At 36.4% G+C, this 17,236-nt stretch overlaps 1 protein-coding gene across 1 annotated transcript; it reads left to right on the top strand.

Moving 5' to 3' along the window:
- The first annotated feature begins 1,452 nt into the window (after positions 1-1,452).
- On the top strand, positions 1,453-17,236 carry Smp_076660 (putative DNA polymerase delta small subunit). The gene is made up of 6 exons (XM_018793278.1): positions 1,453-1,479; positions 6,616-6,884; positions 8,151-8,412; positions 10,926-11,287; positions 12,333-12,667; positions 16,837-17,236. The coding sequence occupies exons 2-6, from the start codon at positions 6,624-6,626 to the stop codon at positions 17,228-17,230; spliced, it is 1,614 nt and encodes a 537-aa protein (XP_018647806.1). The 5' UTR covers positions 1,453-1,479; positions 6,616-6,623; the 3' UTR covers positions 17,231-17,236.

Here is a 17,236-nt window from a genome sequence, read left to right as displayed (position 1 = left end):
AGGTTTTCGTAACGAAACGGGTACTTATAAAGCAAACACTTATTAGTTTATTTTTGGTTTTCACAAATGGTTACGTTATGACTTTCGGTATATCTCCTCATGAAACTGCAAAGAAGACGTAAGTAAAAATTGGGCAAACGTTTATTGATGTATCGTTTCTATCTATACAGAAACAGCAACATTTTATGCAGAAAAATCAGTTTACAGGTTGAATATATAGTCACGTTAAAAAACTACCACTAAGGACTTCTTATAGTAAACACTTCCTGTCACGTCCCCACACTTTGCTGTATCCCGATCCGTATTTTCTATCGTAAAGAATACTAAACAAAGACAAGCGTTAGAGAAAATACAGTCTTACCTAGTTATTGATGATTCCTGAGTAAAAATTGGCTTCGCTGAATCTGTACATACTGTTTTCTTAGTCTGAGTAGTGAAGTCGTTGCCATCATGGGAGTTGTTAGTGTTATCTATCTCCCATCGACTGCATGAAATATATTATTTCTGTAGATTTGTATAGTATTTCAGAATTATTAACCAAAAAGACAAACGAGTAGGTCAGTATCTGCACCGATTTTGGATGACTCGTAAAAGTTTGTGGGCCGCAGCGTCCACTGGAAATGTTTTGACTCTCGGTAACAACAGAAATAATCGTGTGGAGTCATTGGATCGTCAACTGAAAAGATACATACGCAAAAGCGATAGTTTGCATAAATGTATGTACATAGTTTTCAAGTAGAATGCCATAACATCGGCATGGAGAACTGTTGAAGAAACGATGATAGCCAGCAGATGCTGTAAGCACAATGCCTCACGACGACTACTTCCGTTGACATACGTAAGAAGGCGAACTCTTACAGGTAAGCTTAATCAATTACGAAATATAAACTGTATAGCTCATCATAGTCTTAGACAATGCAGCCGACGGAAGATAAATAATAATACACATAGCTTCTATTATAATACAACATAATTACCCAGACGGAGCGAACAGTATATACGGATTCAGCGAAGCCGAAAGATGCACAAACAACAGATTATTGAGAAATATGGTGAACACTTCGCGATGATGGAGAGGAAAGTCGACAGCATTTACATAAGAATCATCAATAACTAGGTAAGACTGCAATTTCTCAAACACTTAACTTCGTGCAGTCCTCTTTACGATCAAAAATACGGTTCGAAACGTAACAAAGTGTGGAGGCGTGACAAGAACTGTTTACTGTAAAAAGTTCTTTGTATTTGTACTTTTAACTTCACTATACATACAACTTGTGAACTTATCTTTCTGCATCAGATATTATTCCCCCTTTAGCAGTAGTAATGATGCATCAATAAACGTTTGCCGAAAACTTGATATTTGTGCAATCCAACGGACCCTCAGAATTTGAAATACGGAGTAACCGCCTCTTGTCAGGTCGTTCAAGGTCGCTAAAACGAAACGGCGGGTGGCTTGGAAGGGCCAAGTGGGCTTGATTAGTACGTCTTGTGTTTTCTTGTCTACCTATTTTCACTGCCACATATATATTACGTTACATTTTGGCTAAGCTCCGTAGATTTAGGTTGAAAAATGTCTCAGCCGAGATTTACTATCCCAGGCAACCGGTGAAGGTGAAGTAAAGGAGAACAAGATGAAATAATGGGTATTCCGTTATAAAACAAAGGCTAGTGCTCTGAAAAGTAATAGTAAAGAAACAGTGCGACATATTTTGTTGCTTTATTTCTGAATTAACGCTTAATTGTCCACATTTCGCTAAAATGTATGACGGGTTGTCTACTTCCCGCCTAAATATACTCCAAGTTGTTTGCTTCGCGCCTAAAAACACGCCTATCTATCTAAGTTTTAAATCCATTTATGCAGAGTTCATGCATAAGTCTATGCTCATTAGCCCTGAATGTCCCTTAGCTTCTCTTTCTTTTGCATTATCAAGAAAATGAACAGTTTGCTGGATTAAAAAAAGATAGGTTGGTAAATACATTTATTGACAGAAAGTAACATGATCTACAAAGAGGCTAATGATAAACGGATGTTTATCACACATTTTCATTGTAAGTACCAAGTTCCACTGTCATTTGTGAAGAACTGCAAAATAGTTGCAAACAAAGGGTTATGCATTATTTATTGGGAACGTGTTGTGATGATAAAGTGCTTATAAAATCAGACACGCTTTTATTACATACACTTAATTTGCTTCAACGTAGCACATTCAAGTTAGAAAGTAAGAGTATGGTGAGAGAAAGCTTTGTTAGAAAATTAAGTTTAAAATGGAAATAAATTTGTTAACCTATCGAGGCCCGCTGCTCTCCCACACTTCAGATTTCCTACAGCTTTTTCAACGCCGTAAAAAGGTGGATAACTTACATTAACTTGCCATTCAAACCGACTTGGGATTGTGGGGAACCGAAGTGTGACTGAAGGCCAGTTTAACTAATCTCTAAAGTGTTCTGCCCTTCGATCCAATCTCCTGGATTGAGAATGAATAATAGATCCGCCTTTTTCCGAGATAGTTTTGCTGACAGCTGGATTCCTAGTACCTGTTTCCTTGACAAGGGTGAACAGTTGTCTGCTGTTATCTATTGCCGCCGCCTTTTCCATCTCTTGCTTTTGCTACCCACCACTGTTCACGATCATTACGTAGGCTTCTTAATAGCCTGCGCTTGAGCTGACTTCGCTCTTCGTTATGTTCAGAGCCAGATGAGATGAGTTTTCGAGTATCTATCAGTGCGGTAGATGCTATTGAGATCCAATGTTTCTCCCTATTCTTATGATTTACCACACTAGCAGGTTTTTAGATGTCATTCCACGCTGCTTCGGGGCAGGCACAGCTTACAAGGCTGTTTTTCTAGTTGTTCCTGAAATATATTCTTAGCTTGCCTATTACTAAGTAGAACCCTAAGAGGTTTCCTTGCAGTGTTTTTCCTACGTCGAGTAAGACGCAAACAGATACTTGCTCGCACTAGAGCATGATCTGAATCTTAACAGTCTTCTGTCGAGCTCCGCCATCGGTGGCTCACAGCGATGTGATCTAGTTTGGTCCAACGTTAGGACGAATTCGGGGGTCGTCATGTCAAAAGATATTTTTCCTTGTGCTTAAAGTTGGTATTCGCTAAAAACAGGCGGTTATCTGAGCATAGCTGCAACAGACAGTCCCCATACTCTTTTCTTTGAGCCACAACACCATAAGATCCACACATGTGTCTTTCCCTTTCATTTAGTTTACCCACTTGAGCATTAAAGTCACCAGCCACTATTACTACATCAGAACGCCTAGCTTTTCGGAGAAGGTCAGAAAGTTTCCTGTAAAACTCATCTTTTATATCGTCTGAGCTGCAGTCAGTGTGAGAGTAGGCAGAGACGACGAAGAGGCAACGACGAGTTTCCCTATCTTTCCGAGTCCTTACTGATCCGTTTAGTCGGACAGCGCATAGGTGACTGTCTACTGGGATCCAGTCCAAAAGAGCTAGTTCAGCCCTAGGACTTAATGCTATACCCATGCCACCGAGGCCTCGGGAAGCAGCATCAGAGCTTCCAGATACACGAAGCATGAATCGAGTCGGTTCTTTATTATGATATGGTGAGGTTAAATGAATGACGCTACTCGGATCCTGTATGCGCGTTTCGGAGACGCAGCACACATCGATGGTGCGAGATTCTAAAGTCCTAGCTAAGGAGGCCTGTTGTCCTATTTGGCAAATTGTTCGGACGTTGAAAGTTCCTACATGTAGTTTAGAGCGTGGTTTCAGGAGACCAGGAATAACGTTCCGTGTACTCGAATCGTTCGTCCTAGCGGTGCGAGGTGGTAAAAGGACGTGAGTAGGGTTATTTGTGGAGATAAGAGAGTAATTAGGTGTAGGAAGGATTTGAATGTGAACAACTTGGTCTCGTGTGTTGTTACAGGTATGAGGGCTGATATCACTTCCCGGCTGCCCACACTGTGGAAGGGTATTTCTTGAGGGACCTGAAAAGGAAGTTGGATTAATGTTGGTCCTAAAGACTTGGGAACGTGACCGCAGAGCCCAAGGGACAACTGCTTGAGGCCTGTCGCGCACGGCCTTTTTGTGGAGGGTTTTTGACGTATTGGCTCCGTTCTTCAAAGGGCCTCACCTCCGGATACGGAAATCCGTGAGGTAAGGTGAGGCGTGCCATTTTTAGGAGAAGGCAGCATCTCTGCAGATGCTGGTTGTCCGAGAGAAACACCTTACTCCTGTCACACCTCTCTATAGTCAGCAGTACGACTTCGTCCTCAGACCTTGAGTTACTGCTTTTAGTCTCACCGTTCTCCAATCGACCTGTCTGGCATAGCAAAACCTACAGGAATATGTGTTCCAGCTAATACAGTTCGGTTGGGTTATCACGATAGGCAAGCCCAACCACCACGTCAAGGTAGCAGCTACGGTACATAAACCTTGTGAAGGCTCTTTACTCAAACACTACTAGTCGAGTCAGAGCTTATGGCTAGCTGTCATCTAATTTTGAAACGTGAAGTAATGTCCGTCAAGGCTATCAACTATTCCCATTTTTGTTCAACTTCATCATAGACATACTGATGAAAGCAACGTTCTATTCGACTGAATTTTCAAAAATTGATCTCCTACCAGGAGGTCCACTTATCGACTTAGAATACGCAGATGATATAGTCCTGTTTGGTGAAGACACTGATAAAATGCAGAGTCTTCTGTTAGAACAGAATAACAATCCCAGAGTGTTTGGGACGCGTTTCTCCCCATCTAAATGTAAATCGTTACTCCAGGATCGGCCTGCGTCAACACCTGAACTAAGGATAGTGAGTGAAGTAGTCGAACGTGTCGACAACTTCACTTATCTTAGAAGTCTGATCAGCCTTAATGGGTTGGTGTGTGACGAAATCTCGGCACGGATTCAAAAAGCTCGTTTGACTTTTGCCAACTTACATCACCTACAGCGAAGACGAGATATACTGCACAGCACTTCGTTCTGTTCTACTTTACGTCTGTGAAACATGGTCATTAAGAGTAGAAGGTACTCGTAAGTTACTAGTATTTGACCAAAGATGCCTTAGAAATATTGGTCGCATCTGCTGGGATCACCGGGTAAGTAATAGTGAGGTTTGACACAGGGTATTAGGGAATGATGGTAAATCGGTTGATGAGGTCATGAATCTTCATCGACTGAGATGGTTGGGTCACGTGTTACGTATGCCTGAACACCACTGATTACCACGACGCGCAATGCTGACTAGTATTGGCGATGGTTAGAAGAAAGTTAGGGGCAGTCAAACCCAAACATGGCATCAGTCCTTGAAGTCATTAACTTCTAGTCTGAGCCACGTTGGTAGATGCAGACTACTTGGTTGGGGTCCGCGTGACTATTGTAACCAATAGTTGGAGACTAGGTGACATGGCTCAAAATGGATCACAATGGTGTAAATCTATACACTCTTTGTCTTCCCTTAAACCATGAGATTAAAATTCATACCTTTCTACGAGCTAATTTTTCCTCCCTGTATCATATCCTTATATGAAGTGTTTTTTTATAATACCATTGAAGTAACTGCTCCTATTAATTTGGTATTCATCTTGTTGTGTTAATGAGGTATGGCAACTTGGACTGATGCATATATGTGCTTGGTTCCACGTTGTAGCTGACTGACTGACTCAGCTACCTACTAGGAAGCTTCATGTTACTAGTGAAATGTATTTATTGTCAAACGTCAGGTATAAGGTAATGCAAACACGAAGGCGCTTAGATATCCATTTCGTGAAATCCTAAAGCATTCAAACAAAATTTAAAGGATGTAGAACAGCGGATAGGTAATTTATTCCACGACTCAGTGGTTGTGTGCAAGATATGAATCACTGACTAGTGCATAAATAAATCTTTAATCGTACACTCTTCCTGGGTCAAGCAATATCAGTCTTGAGATGGTGGAGAAGATTTGTAGCTCAGGTGGGTGATTTTGATGTTAGTTTGTTCTCTGAGCTGAGTGATGATGTCGTTCAGAAGGACGATGAAAGCTCCACGACCAAACCATCCAGCTCAGAGAACAAACCAACATCAAAATATCAGTCTTTTTTCTCTTTATCCACGTAGAAAGTAATTAGTATCCGCAGTTATAACAAAGCAACAGTACCAGTATTCCGACAAGTCATTATATATTGTAAATACGTTTTACTTTTTAAATTAAAAGAATACTTATACTCTACTAGTTTCTATTGTCTTTCGTGTTGAGGTGATTTAAACTATTCAACAGTATTGTTTGTTATGAAGCATCTGGTACTAGTATTTTGTGGACTTTCAACTGATGAATCATGAATTTAAATTTTCTACCACTTATTAGGACTTGATTGCTACATAGCTTTTTTAGCAACTATAATCTGTTAAGCTAATTTATGTGATTACTAAGTTACACTTTAACTGGTTATTCTTTCTAAAAAATATTTTATAGGTAAATAATATATTTATTATGTTTTGGAATCAAACATTTACTTATCGTGCTTTCATTTTCTCTAGATTTCGGATTTATTCGACCCATTGTGGACCAGTACATTTTCAGTTACTATTGTTGACTTTCTAACTACTGTTTAGCAAGTATGCTAATTGTTATTAACTCTGATTGTTTCTTTTCACATGTTTAGGTTGAGTAATGACGGTTTCGTCGATAGTAGAGCATAATCACTACATATGTAGTCGATTTCAAGTCACGCCTAATTCATTCAGCTTTAATCGTCAATATACGCAAATCTATTTGGCACGTCTGACTGCAGCCAAGCCAGTGTTGAAAACGTTGGCTGAACAGAGATGGTCAACTTCATCTACAAAATCCGAGGTTTCGTATATCCCCGTTCGAACATTAGCTGACCTGAATGGAGATGAAAAATGCATAATAATCGGGACACTTTTCAAGGTACAAGTTTGCTTTCGAAAATTCCCACTATCACTTATTGTACTTTAGAAGCATAGATCTTTCATTATCACTCATCTCGATATTATTTTTATACAAAGTATTCAATGCTTATTTCCGTCAGCAATCTGTGGAGGAATCTAATACTAACCGAAACAGTAATCAAGTACAGGTTTATAAACTTAACTTTGAGACACAATATGACGACTTACGATTCTACTTGGGTACTAAGTCAAAGTGTTTTGTGGAATTCGAATGTACAACCCCGATGGTTGAAGGAGGGAGATGTGGACTGAAAGTTTCCTCTGTTTATCCAGTCCGTGACTATCTAGAGTCGTCCACAATGGCGCAGGTGCATACACTCACACTCTTCCCTCAGTTACTGAGTACCGAAATATCCTTATACGTTTTTTCTTGATTTCTTTACACAAAATATTTTCTACTAGCCACTACTTCTAGGTGCTGTTACTAATTCTATTACTCTGGAATGTCTTGATTATTTTATCTCTCAGTGCTAATGGGGTGTGGGAACTTGAGCTGATGCACAAACGTGTCTGGTTTTAGGTAATATATAACTGAATAACAGAAGAATTTAAGGAGCAGAGGACTGATTGTAATTAGCATATATTATCACATACTGCTAACAACGGAACATAGAATCAAGGCTAATAAAGAATTGTTAGTTTTTTTCTTTTTCTATTCAGATGTAAAAGAAATGTTTTGTGGTAGATTGGTTCTTTGTTGATTCATTTTATAACTTCTATACTACTACCAACATCTTATTAAGCAGTTTGATAATACTGCTGAATAATTGGAGAGTTTCACGAACTATACGGCAAGAATAAAATTTATTACGTATAGAATAACTACATTACGTTGTTACTCAGTTCGGAAAATATGAAACAATTTTGTAAGCTTTAAGTATAAAGCTGCTAGCCGAGTATCCAGACAAATAGGTAAAACCCTACATGTTTTCATTCACTGATATGGAGTTCAGAATGTAACTATTATAAGGTGTTAAGTCTAGTATTAAAAGTTTTATGGTTTATTTTTACACCCACTTTTTGAATTTATGATTATTTCTATAATTTTGGTTAGTGATTATAAATGTTGACAAGGAATATCAAGCAAAAAGGATTTTCTCTTTTCAATAAACGGTTATGTTTATTTCACGGTAAGTATTAAAGTACCACTTAAGTAATAGTAGATCGTTAAAGGACTTAATTTTATTTCAACTCTTTACCGAAACATTTTTTGTTTTCATTCTAGGAAATGCGTTTAAAACCTAGTGTACTACATGATATTGCAGCGGTAGAAATTGAAAATATTGAATCAGATATTCGCATTTCTTCAACTGATACTCAATCTTTGGTTCATCTCACATCAGACGATGATGTACTCTTTCTTGAAGATGAAGTACAACGTATTGCTTTGAGTTTCTGTAGTCAGATTTCGAAACTCTGGTCTCCAGCTAATCTGGTTACAGGAGTTGTAGTTGCAGCTCTTGGTTACGAGCCTGAATCTCAACCCGGTAATTTCATAATATGCTCTATATTCATGAATACCTTTACTCATTTTTCATGTTCATGTTCATTCTGATGATTGATGTAAACAATCACAGAATTTATTCAAGTGATTTTCAGCATTTATCGGATCACAAACTGGTGAGCACTCTACACATCTTCATCATTGTTATTTAAGTAAATGTATAAAACAAAGCAAATTCCTAGTTACTATCTGCGAATCAATTTGCATGTTTTCTAAAAAGTTCAACAAATATAATTTATGAGCGAATAGGCTGCATTTTCCAAGGACGACTCTTCAGCATAATTTCCACGTTTTAGACATAAATTTTCTCCTTCCAACGATGATAGTCAAATTAGTAATTTGTTTATTTCTTTATTGTTGCTCTAGGATTCGAAAAACTGGTTGTACATTAAAATTTGTAATCTTACTTATTCAGGAAATGTGTTATCAAAATTGAGCTTTATTTCTAGTATAAATATTTCACTTATATTAACGTTTTACGTTGAGCTACAAAAAATGTTCTTTAACTCTTACAGCTTTGAAGAGTATCAACAATATTCAGCTAACAAAATGCATAATTTACTTTTTATTTAAGTAATTTCATTATTAAACATTTGTAGAAATTAATCATACTCATACGTATTGTAAATAACTATTTTGCGAAGGCAAAAGTACATGTAATTTCTTCAATGAAACAAGTGATTTTGTGTGATCCAGTTTGTTTATGTAGTGTGAACATATTAACTTACAGTGAATTTTATTTTCCAAATACTTCAGAATGCCACAGAACATAAGTGAATATTCTTCAGATGTAAGGTATGCATGTATTATAACTACATTACTTATAAGTAACTAAAATTTATTCCCTCGATTGTATTTCATTAATCAATTGTAAAGTATCTTATTGGTCGACACAATGAACCAATCATTTTTGTATATGTATGCGTTAAGATTCAATTGTTGCTGCTGTTGAATTCATTTCTTTGAATTTGAGTTTAGCATTTACCGATTATTATTTGTTTTAGAACTACATAGTACTTATGCATATTCATACATAAATATTGGAAGAGCCTAAGACAATCTTTTGATTGACTTGACCTCATTTGAGTTGTTCCGACAAATATAAAACTCATGTACCTGAAGAACATATTACTATCTATGTTAAATACCTCTTGTTATAAGGGAGAAATGATCGATAGACGAGATGCAATAATACAATATGACCGAGTGATAATTGTTCACGAAACTGAATCGTTCACAAAAATTCGTGAATGAAATGAGATCAAAGACACGACCGTCAACCAAAATAATAGGTTCCTTTAGTAAAATGATATGCTTAAATCTCATGAACGGTTGGAGAGTATCAGTTTTGTTGGTTACTTACCATTGAAGTAGGTGTAACTATTAGGCTTAATTATTGCCCATCATATCATTTTTTAATTTTGAGTGAAGTTTAAGATAATATTTGGGCATGAAGTCTGTTTTTATGGTTCAAAATCCAATAATTCTACTCTCTTGAATCATAGAACACGTCACCCTAAAGAGAAATAAAAACTTTACCCCGAGAAATTCATTCCTGAAACATGATTTCCGTCCTATCTATAGCTTTTATAATGAAGTATAAACATCAGTAATGCAGCTCCAAAAATAGTGGCAAAGTTGTAACAGCTGCTAAAAACTTCCTTCATTTACAAAACCGTCAACCCATGTCACAACAGTTGGAAATCATACATCAGATCATTCACGAGTTTCGTCTGTGAACGTAATTGTAGTAATACATACCTTGAGTACATGAGGACTAGATAGCAATGCGTCTTTCATAATGTACTCGAGTTTTTAACACCTATTGTGGAAGGTACCAGAAAAGAGTAACATTAGTGGCATAATGGGATGATGTAAATCTCCTCTCATATACAAGCTTTTCCGTACACTGTGCTTCTGCCTGTTAGATGAAATGGTCAGTAAATATTGGAGGACTGTATCTACGTGACCCTCTTCGTCTCTTGCCATCTCAGTAAAGTAGTAAAAAGTTCGGAGAGCGTTAGTATGAGTGATATAAGATAAATGTTGGTTGAAAGTTACACTTATATCCATTCAATATTATTAATAATTTACTACCTAAATCCATCGTTTCCTAATCTTAGGTTGATTGATACCAGTGCTTGGTATCTAATTTCAAGACAGCGGATTATTTGGTGGTCATGCACTATTTACATAATGTTTGGGCTACAAACATTCTGAGATCTAAAAATTTTACGCAGTTACCTATTAATTCTGTAGATGAATCGGGGTTTGATTACATGAATCAATAACTGCCTCAAATTTCTCAACACTAACATCTGTTTTCAATTCACTATATTTGTAGCAAGATAATGCAAACATTTCATTTAGTACATTGCAATAAAAATAGTTTACTCAGCTTCGCTTTCTTAAGAAATATCAACTAATGACATAATCTAATTTGATTTCAAAATAATTTAAAATCATTAAAAATACCATTTTTGTTAATAATCACAGGTTCTTTCTGTGTTGAAGACATGCTGTTCTTAGAACCTCAACCTGAAAAACCTATTTATGTTCAAGAAATTTCCCATATTGACGTTAATACAACAGATTTTCGCAACTCTGGACCTTGGGTTGGTGTTGTTAGTGCCTTAGGTTTTGCAGGTAGTGGCCAAGTAAAACCGGGACATTCAATAGCTCTTCAACTTCTTGCCGATTGGATACGTTGTGCTGGAGACTTCTATGGTTCATCAGAGTCACACACTGATTCTGGTTTGATACATCTTCTGATTTTAGGTGATTCAATTCAAGCATCAAAATCAAGTATAGATAATGATAGTGATAAGTGTACCCCAGCTGTACGTCTTACACAGCGTGTAAGTTTGAAAAGTCATTTACTTTCATTTGATATCAAGTACGTTATCTACACGTCTATCAGATCGAAATATTTACGAGTTCAAGAATTTTAAAGTATGGATTACCTTTGAAATAACAGCACCGAATTCAATGTACTTATCAGTAAAGACGGATAGTGCAGCTAGCGTGGAGTCAGGAAGCTTTTATCCTTGTGGCATAAATAACACAATATGTATTCAAATAGTCGGGATGCGATTTCAAAATTAGAAAATCTATATGTATTTATTAAAAAATATGAAACTCACAGAATCCGATATGCACTAGCGCGTAATGGGTTATCAAAACGATGTTAACGAGGTGTCTTGTAAACGGGACTTAATAATTATCATAGGACCAATATTGGACGGCCATTTAAAACCCGGAAGCGTTGTACAGCTGTTACACTCTGGTATGGAACTCTTCAGCAGTGCGCACCCGCGATTCCACTGGGGACCTCCAGATCTCACGGCGAGTACCTAACCTCAAAGTCGCTGAGCCGGCGTCAAATAATTTGCACTTTTGACTCTGATCAATTCGCAACATTACGCAACTATTTTCTATGAGCAACTGTCTCCTCCGACATGACTGAACTCCACTGATCATGGCTTCTCACTAGGACTATAAAATTGTACAAAATTGCGAATCAGTTGCAGTTAGGCGTGTAAACATTATTTATCCACTGATTTTCAGTATATTGTCTAGATAACAACGTGCTTTTCGTTATATTTAAAAGTTCTCAGCTGATAAAAGGTGATATGCTAAAAAACATATCTTTGGTTTTTATGGGTTTTTCCTAAGGATTTTCTTGATGACAATTGCCTTCGTACATTTCTTGTCAAATGTTTATACCCATCATCTATTTTCGCTAGTGTAATTATTGTCAGTATGGTAGTGCAAGTCACATAGTACTGAGCAAATATCGACTAGTTTTCCTTGTTTTGGAAATCATCGCAAAGACAGGAAACAAATTGAAATCTAGTCGATTTTTTATGTGTTAAATTTCGAGCTAATTGTCTTCCTATTCAGGCTCGCTACTTAACTCGTAATGCCGATGCAGAAACTGTGACCGCTATGGCTCGTTTTGATCAGTGGTTAGCCAGTCTTCCTATAGGATCAGGTTGTAAAGATAATGGCACAGATTTTAATGGTATATCGATAGATTTGTTGCCGGGACCATCTGATCCTACTTCAGTCCTCATGCCACAACAACCGATTCATTCAGCCGCCTTACCCTGTGCTGTTTCTCGTTCTGGTGGTGTTGGAAGTGGAAACTTATGTGGTCGAACAAATCCTTATAGTTTTATGTTGAGAAATCGAAGTATTCTGGCTACTTCTGGTCAGGGTGTAAATGAGTTATACAGGTAAGACTTTCTCGTTCAGTTGTATAACACACTACTCATATATACGTGTAAGAAACAATTATTTAATTATCAATGATATTAGTGGTTTTTATTCTATATATTTCCAGGAAATGGCTGATATAGTTAACCTCCCTACTTAGGCTGGAAATAATGTACGGGTCTGAATTACGAAAGATTATTCTCCAATTGGCAGAAGACAAACGACAAGCATACTTAGTTACTTACTCCTGGCCAACGACCAGCATTCTCCAACCCACTCTGTCCTGGGCCTTACTTTCTAGTTCTATCCAATTTTTGTTCATTCTTCTCATGTCTGTCTCCATTTCTCGGCGTAATGTGTTCCTTGGTCTTCCACTTTTTCTTTGACCTTCAAGACTCCATGTGAGGGATTGCATTGTGACGCAGTTGGGTGATTTCCTCGATGTGTGTCCTATCCACTTCCAGCTCTTCTTCTTGATTTCTTCCCCCACTGAAATCTGGTTTGTTCTCTCCCACAGTAGAATGTTGCTAATAGTGTCTGGCCAACGGATCCGAAGTATCTTGCGTAAACAACTGTTAATAAACACCTTTATCTTCTGGATGATGACTTTCGTACTTCTCCAGGTTTCCGCCCCATACAATAGAACTGTGTTGACATGTGTATTGAAAATCTTGATCTTGGTGTTGGTTGACAATTTTTTTAAGTTCCAGATGTTCTTTAGTTGTAAATATGTTGCTCTTGCTTTTCCGATCCGCGCCCTCACATCTGCATCAGATCCACCGATGATGCTGCCCAGGTATGTAAAGGTTTTCACATCCTCCAAAGCTTCTTCGCCAAGTGTAATTCGATTTGTAAACGACAAACATAAAGGTCATATTAATAAAAACTGAATAATAATCAAGAAAATTTATTTAAGGGTAATAATAACTGATTACAGTTTAAAATTACAAAGCACTAATTTAACAAGTCAATAATAAAGAAATTGTTTCCTCAAACCGGCCTACCATTCATGGATGTGTTAAAGATAAACTTCCGCTTTGAGCCATATCAATGTTCATCTATAAATTTACTTGCTTATGTGGGGCAGGTTACATTGACCACACAGAGCGATCACTTCCAAATGCATCTCAGAACACTACCCGGCATAGCTTTTAAAAGGAGAACGCAAAACAATTACTAGTTCAATACAGGAGCATCTAATCAATTATAGACACATCGTTCCAAAGAAGCCTTCTTTTAAAATAATCTACACAGTCAAAATAAATGGATCGAAGGGAGGTCGGATCAAAATCTTATGCACTGGTGAAGCATTGACAATCCACTAACTCAAGCCCGGACTTTGCGTGTAAAAGCAATACGTCCAACCTCTTGACCTTCCTTGACCCTAATTTCCTTTTGTAGTTTGATTCGATTTTTTCATTTATTATTATTATTACTAATGTTTTAAAGGTAGTGTCTGGTAATTTTAAAATGTAATCAGTTACTAATACCCTTAAACAATTTTTTTAATTATTATCCAGTTTTTATTATTATGACCTTCATGTTTGTCATTTTTCTTCATATCTGTCAATTGGACAATAATCTTTCATATGTCAGACCCGCAAATTATTGTTAAGTAAAGAAGGCTGAAACTCAGAACTAATCTAGGTTTTATAATGCTGCGTGTTATGACAGATTTGTTGGGAGTTATGTATGTCCGTTTCGCCCCTTACACTATTCAATTATAGTGATATAATTATGATTTTGAGTAAACTCATTTCTTTCTTCAACTGAAATCTGTGCTGTATGTTGTTGTAATAAGAAAACTCTGTTATTTGATTAAATTTGTTCAGTCTATGTACTGATATATTTGCCCTTTGTGCATAGAAAATAAGGGTTTTTAATTGGAGACCCTGTGTCAATAGTTGTCGGTGTTATTACAAAGAATGTTTTCTAATTATACTCTTTTTGTTAAGTGCTAAGTCCCTTACAGTATATCGGACAATTAGTGTTTGTGAATTAGTTGTCGTATTGTGTCTAAATATCTGAAATGACATGAACCATTGCACTATGAGACGCTGATTCGTGTCTTCACTTCTGTAGGTAGCTCATGATAAGGTTTCATAACCTCATGAACTGATCAATCATTCTAAATAATACTTTCTGCTACACATCAATATTGTTCTTTGAGCATTTTTACCTCATGTAACAAATACGTTAAAAACCTCACTGAAAACTTACAGTCTAGTCATTTTCTTTTAGTTTTTACAAAATTGATTCAGGGTATTATTTTTCTAAAGCTACATAATGGTTGAATGTTTCTTTTACTCTGGAATTCAATTATGAATTCTATCAATTCTAGACATAAAAATTAAAATGCAACACAGTAACGTTTGTGTGTTCATATGCTGGACTTAGAACCACATTTTTTTCATAGAGACTTATGACACCAAAATATCTCTTAGGCTAAAGTAAACGGAATAGCACCCGAGTATACATCTGTATAACAAGAGCCTGCTGTAAAGAAGTTCTTTTAAACACATACACTAATTTGTATATCAGACATGAATTTATCTCAGTGTTTACCTGTATGTCTACTCAGGTTGTTTGCCAAGTAATTTTTATATATATCCATCCATAGCCTAGTCCAGTGCGGATTATCAGAATGAATTACTGGTTTATTCAAACTTCGCATAAACCTAATTCACACTGTTTGAAGTGGTTGTAAAGTGAAATAAAACAAAAATAGTATGTTTGGGAAATAAGACAGGTAATTCGTTGGCAATTAAGTGTGTTCAATTTTTATACAGTTTAACAGAAAAAGATGATTTCCATCCATCGGTCTTTGACCTAGATTCGCATTTAGGTAATGTTAATTGTAAAGGGACGCGACACAGGTTTTCTCGATTATTTCTAAAGCTTCAGGGTAGTTAGTTAAGACTTGAGGTTACGTATAAAATTCTAGATTAAAAAGCTTTAATCCAGTTCTTAACGTACTGGGTTTTCAATTATCAGACTTTAATTTTGAACTCAGCTCCATGTACCTTGTTTTCAGCTACCAATTATTACCCTCAGCTCATAAAAAAGTGTGGTTAAAAGGAAGTACATAGACTTGTGTTTGGTTACCACGTTACCTTAGTAGGATACTGTACTTCGTTGAAAACTGATTTTCATCTGGCCACTGAGTTAAGCGAATTCTGAACCTAGTTAGTACTTGAGAAACAGTGGTTTGGTGGTAAAGCATGTGTTTTTCGACCGCAGAGTCACAAGTCGAAAACTCTCCTCACCTGCCTTGGTTTGGTCAGCTAAGTCAGATCATTAACCCGCATCCAAAAAGTAGGACTCAAAGGCAGTTGCATAAGGATTATCTTAATTATGGTGATTATATAGTTGCTTTCAAGATTCTTTTTTCAAAGTAGTAAATGTTTACACCTCCCAGTTATACTAGTGAACAGAGAAAGTATTCTTTGCAGGATTTGGTATGTTCGTGTAACTATTACGGTCATACTTTTCAATCGAATTTGTACGTTGTCAAGTGGTCAACCGTAATTCAATTTATTCACTAACTTATTTGATTTAAAAGCCTATCCTTACTATCGTCTCTGTCATTTCGCACAGTTAATCTAACTCGTCTTCAGAATTTAGGTGAATAATATTCTTTGATTTGGGTTATATATATATATATATATATATATATATATATATATATAACATTTCGCATGCTATTGGGACTAAAGCTGCAAATTAAAAAGTCGATTCCGTTTATTATTTTCTCTTTTAATGCACTTGATACAGTCGGTTATCCCAAGTTTAGTAATTTTGAAATTGGATACAATTATTGAGTAAATTTAGCATAGACACATTTAATGTATGAATGATATTTGAAATGTTAAATATTCAATAATTAACAATGTGTATGTGCATTGCCAACTAACATATCTTTCTATATAATCACCTTACTTTATCTTTTAAACAAATGAGATTGGTTAATATCATAGTTTTCATGTAAAAACTATATTGGGACAGGAAAATCAAAAGAATTACGCTTTAAACAACATACTATTGTTATATAACACAGCTCAGAAGGTAACTATTAGCATTTCAGCTGGACTTTTTACATAGTTGATAGTTAATTGTTTTCATTCTTAAACCATAAAATTTGTATTTTGTCATTTATCGCATTAATCTTTTCTATTATAAATTCTGTTAGATATACGAAATTAGAGAATGCTTGTGACAGGATGGAAACTACTTTACTGTGGGGTCACTTAGCACCTACTTGTCCTGATACACTAGGAGGATATCCGATGATCAACGTCGACCCACTTCTTCTCCGTTCATCTTCCACTTCATCTGCTCAAAACTTTAGTCCTGACTATCCTGACATCTATGTAGCTGGTTGTCAATCTGAAGATCAACCATCTTGGAGACGTGCTCGATTAAAGTGGAATGAAGAGATAGATAAAAATAACTGTGGCTGCTTATTGGTATCCGTACCACGTTTTGATTTGACTTTCTCTCTCGTACTTATCAACTTAAAATCACTTGATTGTCGTGTAGTTCGCTTTGATTCAAGTTTGTTAGATGAAGAAAATTATCGATAAGAGTAT

The sequence above is a fragment of the Schistosoma mansoni genome, chromosome 1 (assembly GCF_000237925.1).
Source record: "Schistosoma mansoni strain Puerto Rico chromosome 1, complete genome".
NCBI lineage: Eukaryota > Metazoa > Platyhelminthes > Trematoda > Strigeidida > Schistosomatidae > Schistosoma > Schistosoma mansoni.
The sequence above is the reverse complement of the archived record's forward strand: the minus strand, read 5'-3'. Positions and strand labels throughout refer to the sequence as shown.

Coding starts and splice junctions, on each gene's coding strand:
- Smp_076660 (XM_018793278.1), top strand. CDS start 6,624: ATGACGGTTTCGTCGATAGTAGAGCATAATCACTACATATGTAGTCGA. Junction 8,413..10,925: donor CGAGCCTGAATCTCAACCCG/GTAATTTCATAA, acceptor TAATAATCACAG/GTTCTTTCTGTGTTGAAGAC. Junction 11,288..12,332: donor CTGTACGTCTTACACAGCGT/GTAAGTTTGAAA, acceptor CTTCCTATTCAG/GCTCGCTACTTAACTCGTAA.